General features: G+C 42.0%; 1 protein-coding gene across 1 annotated transcript; it reads right to left on the bottom strand.

Annotated features, from left to right (window-relative positions):
- Window positions 1-4,530: 4,530 nt before the first annotated feature.
- LOC145796133 (uncharacterized) lies at window positions 4,531-4,968 on the bottom strand. Its single transcript, XM_082881150.1, has one exon. It carries the CDS (start codon window positions 4,966-4,968, stop codon window positions 4,531-4,533), a length of 438 nt encoding a protein of 145 aa, XP_082737276.1.
- Between the last annotated feature and the right edge of the window lie 3,439 nt (window positions 4,969-8,407).

The following is an 8,407-nucleotide window of genomic DNA, read 5'->3' as shown; positions in this document are numbered from 1 at the left end:
TGGCTCGCCCTTTTGTCTAGGCACAGGGTCTTGGCGATCTTCTCCTTCGTTGAATTCCCAGTTGCCTCGAATGGTGACCATGACGTCATTGACTATTTTTTCGGAGCTAGTAAGCATAGTGACCAAATGGTGATCTATGTCCTTGGCTCTAAGAAAATAACGGCCCTGACGACTAGTTGACTTTGCCTAGACATAGCAATGCCGAATCGTCGGAATTCCCAGGTTAAGCCGTAGTCCGTGGTTTAGTTCCACTAAACACATGACTGTATGGTAAAAATTCACATTGGGTTGAGAGGGAATAAAACCCCAGTAGCGCAGAACAGTCCTAAGGAAGGGGTGCAGGGGAAAACGAACCCCACCCTCTGTAATTGACAGGAGAGGGAAGATTATAGTGTTTGCATTAGCCCTCTCCATGTCAACCAGTCTATCTACCACAAAGGACAGGTGGACGTCGTCAGGAATTGAAAAGTGACGACGGAAGGCAGTGACTCGCTCCTCAGAAAGGAGAGCTTTCAAATGAATCGCCATTCTAGACAGAATAAAAGATAAATAACAATGCACAAAGGGATTGCAATATGAACAAAAGATGAAGAGAGGGAGAGACTTATAGGCCAGAACGAGGGAGCAAAGTGAAGCGATACGAAGCAAAGTCAGAAACACAAGAGTCGTGAGGGAGGAAGAACGGTATGAAGAATGTAAAGGAGCCAAAATTCAATACGTACGATTTTTAAAACGCATTAAATAAACATCAAATTACGAAGGGGCTGGAAACAACGATGACCCCAAATTGCGACTGATCTGACGCATCAATACTGGAAGACGCGTGCGCCGTATTTCCAACTTCCATGATTTGTCGAAATATTCAACCGACCACGTCAAATAAAAGATGTTAATCGGATGTTCAGGGGGCAATTGTGGTAGCCAAATAAATGAAACCGTGTCCTGGGTTGGCACAGTATGAGTCAGCGAAATACGCCGAATCCATGGTCACAGATAAGTCGGCTATATTAAGTCCAGTGGGCCAAAGCCAAATAAAACCAGGCTTAAAGGGCCGTTTGAACCAATTATCCCATGGGCTACATAGAGGGTCCATGAACGGGGTTAAAGCCAATTAGGAAATAGTGGGCCCTTGGAAAGTCAAGAGAGAAACAATATAAAAGAAAGGAGAGGAAGGCAGAGAGGGCATTATATTCTTGGATAATAGAGTATTCCTAAACCCATTACACCATAATTTCCAATATACATTTCCCCGTAGTTTTAGCCAACTTCAATATATATTCCATATTTCCAAAACATATTCAATGTTTATGATAAGTTTGCATTTCCAAAACTTAAACAACATATACAATGTTCGTATTAAGCCTGCGTTTTCAAAACATATTCAACATATACAATGTTCTCATATTGCAAAACATACACAATGTTTTTACATTTCATTAACATAATCAAAACCTCAATATATGTTCAAACACCAACAAATAAGTTTAGATATTTCTCTCAGACTTTAGATTCATGCTCCCAAGTTGCTTCCTCAACCCCGCGATGTTTCCACAATACCTTAACAAAGGGAATCTTCTTGCCTCGCAAGACATGGTCTTGAGTATCCAAGACCCTCACTGGTCTCTCCTCGTATAAGGCATCCTCATCTACCTCTGGGTCGGTCCAATCCAACACATGCAATGGATTTGGCTCATACTTTTGAAGCATGCTGATATGAAACACATCATGAACTCCAGAAAGCTTTGGCGGCAACGCCAAACAATAAGCAACCTCTCTGATTTGCTCAAGGATCTCAAAAGGCCCAATAAATCTAGGGGACAATTTCCCACTCTTTCCAAATCTCATCAAACCCTGCCTAGGTGATATCTTTAAAAACACATGGTCTACCACTGTGACGCCCTGATTTCACACTATAGGTTGCAGTCAAGGGAGAGTCACTAATGAGTCCTATGGTCAATAACCAACTAAGATCCCAGATCGCCGGAGGAGTCAAATTAGGCTCCCTTCTAAGTCTGACTTTCTTAGGCAGAGCACTACCCTTTTGACAGATCTTAAAAGGTATTGACACAAAGTCTCATAAGCAACAGTAAGGTTCGACATAGAATATAAATACATAACAACCACTATAGGTATATAATTCAAAAGATGGTTCCAGTACATTACATCCCAAAAGAAATCTTAAATATTCAAATGAGTCTTTAAAAAACATCCAAAAAGAAACTTCTAATTTTTCTAGGATAGCCAAAAGTCTTCAAAAGTTTCGGGTCGTCGTCTCCAGCTATGAGTTCCGCTTCGTCAACTGGCATGATACACCGTGAGCTTTGAATGCCCAGTAAACACACACACACACCCCCCCTTTTTCCCAGTCCAATACACAATCACAATTATAACATCAAGAAGTAAAGCATGATACTCAAATAAATAATTAAAGGGTTAAGTTAGATGTCAGTAAACTAGAAATCCCCCAAAGAGATTTCGTCCTCCCAACCACAAGAATCGGACGCAGATTATTCAGTATGCCCCCACTTTTGCTACTTTGTTGCAGAACTTACCTCGGATGCCTACCAACGGTTATATACCACGTAGCGGCAACCGCAGGGCCTCAAAAGAGACGGTAAAATAGGGCCTTGCCCGAATCCCTCCTTACACCAAACCACCTAGGGTTCGAATACAACCGCTCCGTTCAAGGGTTCCGAAAACCACTTGCGCAAGACTTTAACTTTCAAATAGGGAACGCATCCCAACAATCTATATATCACATATTCTCATCTTTTCATTACTCAAGTGCTTGAAAACCCATTACCCTCCCTATTAGGTTTCCCGTTGAATTAAATGTTTTAAATCAAGATTAGTCCAACTTATAAGACAATAATATCCATGTAAGCATGCATTCTTAAGATGAGAAAGGTAAATAACATAACCACAACACATATAATATCATGCCAAGATATGATCATAAGCTAATAAGTAATCTCATGAACTCAAGAGTATAAAACATCCACACATAACAAAATTTCCAGATTTAGTATCGCATAAATATTAAAATGAAAGGTCTATTTTAGATCCTCCACCGGACTTGGTCTTCCTATGGTTCGTAGGGAATTTGATCTAGTTTCTAGAACATTTTTCGGAAATGGGATTGCTTTTTTCAGATTTTAAGTTATTTAGAAAATAATCCAGCGCTGTCCAGATTCTGTCCAGATTCGTCGACCGTTACGAAAAATTGATTTTCTTGCAAACCGCTTAATGTTTTTCGATGAAACCAATTTTAGTTGAAATCTAACACCTTAAGGAAGGTTTTCACATGAAATAGAGGTCCAGAATAATTTTGTACATTTTTCTAGAATTTCTGGAAGTGGGCTGTAAAAACAGGTTCTAGGGTACTTTGCCAAAAACAAGAAGATTCATGAAAAAGGGATTCCACCAAGGGAAAGTTTCATTTATTTTGTGGAGAAAATATGCTAACTACCATATATTTAAATCAGAAAATTTGTTTGAAGGAGTGCCTTTGCAAGTTGAGAGATTGGTATAGAAAAAGATGGTTTGATGCCAAAATGGGAAAAATACAAGAGAGATGGAATCAATACTCAACCCTTAGCATTTTTAACATAAGAACCCATTAATAACAGATCTGAAAACATTGTTTAGAACCCTTAGAAACATGTATTGAAAAAAAAAAGAAAATGAAAGAGAAGGTTGTGTTGGTGGCTTACCTACTAAGCTTCCACAAGAAAGCTCTATCCTTCCTCCTTCTCTGCTCTAGACTTCTCTCTCTTGCTCTCCTCCCTCTCTCTAACCGAATTTGTGTGTGTGGTGTGGTGTTTGTGCTTGCCAAGCTTAGGGGAGGTTGGTATTTATAGGCAAATTTTGGGGTAAAAAGTCCTAAAAGCCCATTAGTTGGAAATGGATGGAAAGGTTAGGATTTGTTTGAAATTTTAAAGGAAATAGGGATGATTTGGGAGGCTTACTCAAGGATTTGGCAATACTTGTTAGAATGGAACTAGTTTTGAAATTAGAATCCTAGGTCTAGGGTACTAGGTTGTGTTTCTTTCTAGAATTTCATGATGATATACATTGAAAATTGTCTTCTCTCTTCCTCCTAGAAAGGCCGGCCATAGGGAAGGGTGAAGGGCCATTTTTTTTTATTAATTTTGGTCCTAGGGCACATCCCTCAAGGTGTATATATATATATATATATATTACATGATTGATGGTACTTCAAGGTACATGGTACAAGTTCTATTTTGGGGTAAGTTTTGAATTTAAATAAAGAGTGAGGACTTGGAGTTAAATACATGTAACTTATGTAGAATGAAATTAGGTTAGAGAACTTATTCCGGCTAGGGAAATTCCTGTTTTTGTCAGAAATAATAAAAAAAAATAATAATGCTAACTGACAAGATTCGAATTAATTCAAGTAATTGTGGGGCTTTAAGAAAATAATTCAACATTAGGGTTTTTAAAGTGAATACAAATTTCGGAGACTTCACAACCTATCCCCCTTAAAACAATTTCATCCCCGAAACTCAACTACATATTGTCTTCAAAAAGCTCGGGGAAGTTTGCCTTCACCCAATCTTGGCGTTCCCAAGTAGATTCCTCAATTCCCCCATGACGCCATAGCACTTTCACTAAGTGAACCGTCTTGCCTCTAGGGTTCTTTTCTCGACGATCCTGTATTGCTACCGGTCCTTCTTTAAATGTAACATCTTTGTCAAGACTGATCTCTTCCCATTTGAGGATGTGTGATGGGTCAGCGATGTATTTCCTCAACATAGATACATGAAAGACGTTGTGTATCCCTGCTAACTGCGGGGGTAGAGCTAATCTATATGCTACTTCGCCCACTGTTTCCAATACCTCAAAAGGTCCAATATATCGTGGTGACGGCTTCCCCTTTCTCTCAAAACGTACGACTCCACGCCTGGGTTGCACCTTTAGGAACACGTGGCTACCTACTTCAAACATCAATGGTCTTTTCTCCTGTCTGCATAATTCTTTTGACAGTCTTGGGCAGTCTTTAACCGTTGTCGGATCAATTTGACCTTCTCAGTAGTTTCTAGAACAAGTTCGGGTCCTATCAGATTTGCATCACCCACTTCCGTCCAACAAATCGGCGATCTGCACGGTCGTCCGTATAATGCTTCAAACGGTGCCATACCGATGCTAGCTTGAAAGTTGTTTTTGTAGGCGAATTCAACTAGAGGTAGGTGTCGTTCCCAACTTCCTTGAAAATCCATTGCGCAAGCTCTCAACATGTCTTCGAGTGTCTGGATTGTGCGTTCAGATTGTCCATCCGTCTGTGGGTGAAAGGCGATGCTAAAACATAACTCAGTACCAAGAGCTTCCTGCAAGCTCCCTCAAAATCGAGAGGTGAACCGTGGATCACGATCTGATACGATAGATACGGGAATTCCATGTAGTCGAATGATCTCCCCAATGTAGAGTCTGCACATAGACTCTAAAGTGTCGGTCATCTTATAGGGTAAGAAATGCGCTGACTTGGTGAGGCGATCCACTATTACCCATATAGCATCGCGCCCTCTAGGTGACTTAGGCAACCCTGTCACAAAGTCCATCATCACGTACTCCCATTTCCATTCGGCTATTGGTAGAGGTTGCAACATTCCCCCTAGTTTCTGATGTTCCGCCTTCACTTGTTGGTAGGTCAGACATTTTGCTACAAATTTAGCCACTTCCTTCTTCATTCCATTCCACCAATACTGCCTCTTCAAATCTTGGTACATTTTAGTCCCTCCTAGATGTACCGCGAACGTAGAATGATGACATTCCCTTAGTACCTTTTCTCTAAGTAACTCGTCACTTGGTACAAACAATCTGCCTTGGTATCTTAAACTCCCATCGGGGTGAATTACCCAATCGGGCATGGGCTTTCCTGATTCCAGACGTCCCTTGATGTAGGCTACCTCTTGATCGTGCTTCTGGGCCTCCATGACCTCATTCATCAACTTAGGCATCACCTTCTGCGCACTAAGATTTGCTCTTGTATCTTGAGATTCTACTTGGATCCTGAACTCGTTGAGTGTCTTAACCATATCCCACTCCTTGACGGAGATCTTAGCCATCATCCCTCCACTCTTGCGACTTAGAGCATCTGCTACTACATTTTCTTTACCGGGGTGATATGAGAGAGTGAACTGGAAATCCTCAAGATACTCCATCCATCGTCTCTGCCTCAAGTTAAGGTCCTTCTGTGTGAATAGATACTTCAGACTCATGTGATCTGTGAAAATCTCAAATTGTTCCCCATACAGGTAGTGTCGCCACTACTTTAGGGCAAAAACTACGGCTGCTAACTCCAAGTCATGTGTGGGTAATTGCGCTCGTAAGGTTTTAACTGCCTGGATCCATACGCGACTACCTTTCCATTTTGCATGAGCACACAACCTAATCCTTCTTTAGACGCATCGTAATACACAGTGTACCCTTCTTCTCGTTCTGGGATGGTCAAAATTGGCGCACTAGTTAACCTCTTCTTTAGCTCTTGGAAAGATTTTTCGCAAGCTTCATCCCACTTGTATTTTACTCCCTTTTGCGTCAAATGAGTCATTGGTTTAGCTAGTTTGGAGAAATCTTGAATGAACCTCCGGTAATAACCGGCCAATCCTAAGAAGCTGCGGATTTCTGACACAGTTTTTGGTTGTCTCCAATCTAATACTGCTTCCACCTTGGTTAGATCCACTGCAATGCCATTCTCTGATACCACATGCCCTAAGAATTTTACTTCATTCAACCAGAACTCACATTTACTCGCTTTGGCATATAACTGATTATCCCTAAGAACTTGAAGGACACTCCTTAAATGTTGCTCATGTTCTTCTTCAGACCTTGAATATACCAAGATGTCATCAATGAACACTACTACAAACTGGTCAAGGTATGGTCTAAAAATCTTATTCATTAGGCTCATGAATACTGCCGGTGCATTGGTTAGTCCGAAGGGCATTACTACAAACTCATAGTGGCCATATCTGGTACGAAAGGCAGTCTTTGGTATATCCTCCTCCTTGACTGGTAGTTGATGGCAACTTGACCTGAGATCGATCTTTGAATAGCACCTTGAGCCTTTAAGTTGGTCAAAAAGGTCATCAATCCTTGGGAGTGGGTATCGGTTCTTAATTGTTACTCGATTGAGTTGACGATAGTCGATGCATAGCCTCAACGATCCATCCTTCTTTTTAGCAAACAACACGGGTGCTCCCCATGGTGAAGTACTTGGCCTAATGAATCCTTTCTCGAGCAATTCCTGTAGCTGTGTCTTCATTTCTCGTAGTTCTATTGGTGCCATGTGATACAGAGCCATGGATATTGGGGTAGTTCCGGGTTGTAGCTTAATGCCAAAGTCTACTTCCCGGGTTGGCGGCAATCCTGGTAATTCCGTAGGAAATACATCTGCATAATCGCATACTACACGCGGAAGTTCTATTTCTCCTTGGTCTTCCTCATTTAGAATCAGGCTTGCTATCCTACCCGCAAGTTGATCGCGCCACTGCGTCCGGTGTTTTATTGAAACCATGGGGTCTTGTCTATCCCCCTTAAACTGGAAACGTGCTCCATCTTGCGTATGGGCTACCACTTTCTTCTGACGGCAGTCGATCACCGCTCGGTGGGCGGACAACCAGTCCATTCCCAAGATGATATCGAAGTCCGACATTTCCATGACACGGAGGTCGCAAGTTAAGTGTAGGTCCGACACCCCTATCTTACAGTCCTTACAGATCGATCCTACCCGAATGTACCCTCCCATCGGTGACATTACACTTAAGGCAGTTGCTAAGGGTTCACATACAAGTTCTAATGACTTAGCATAAGCAGAGGATATGAAAGAATGTGATGCACCAGTATCAAATAAAACATGCACCCAAGAATTGTATAGTACTAAATTACCCTCAATTACGGATGGGTCCGCTTCTTCCTCTTGCAGGGCAAAGATTCTGCCGGTTGCCTTCTGGTTGCCACTGGTCTTGGAGTTCTGAGTTCCTCCGCTCTTCTGGTGCTGTTGCCCAGTAGACCTTGTCTTATTTGTCCACGGCTTCTGCCCACCTAACGCCTGGGCATTTGCTCCAGAACCTCCTCCTTGGTATCCCGATGGAGGGAGTTTGGGGCATTCGCTCTTTTTGTGCCCTAATTGTTGGCAATGAAAGCATTGGATTGGTCCCACTGGCCTTTATTGATAGCCTCCTCTCTGGATCTGTTGCTGCGGTTGCTGTCGTTACTGTTGTGGTTGTGGTCTGGAGTAGGGTTTTGAGGTCACGCTTCCTCACTAGTTCCTCTAAGGTCCAATAGACGCCTGACTCCCTTGTTTCTTGTTCCAAGCCTTCTTGGCGTCGTTTACTTCCCTTTCAGATTCTAATGCCATTTCCAGCACCTCGGCATATGAGGGGAG

This window comes from Camellia sinensis, chromosome 7 (assembly GCF_055761805.1).
Source record: "Camellia sinensis isolate YWXY chromosome 7, ASM5576180v1, whole genome shotgun sequence".
NCBI classification, from domain to species: Eukaryota; Viridiplantae; Streptophyta; class Magnoliopsida; order Ericales; family Theaceae; genus Camellia; species Camellia sinensis.
Note: the sequence above shows the minus strand (reverse complement) of the source record. Positions and strands in the feature narration are given on the sequence as shown.

Excerpts from the sequence above, each read along its gene's own strand:
- LOC145796133 (XM_082881150.1), bottom strand. The coding sequence starts at position 4,968 with ATGTTTGAAGTAGGTAGCCACGTGTTCCTAAAGGTGCAACCCAGGCGT.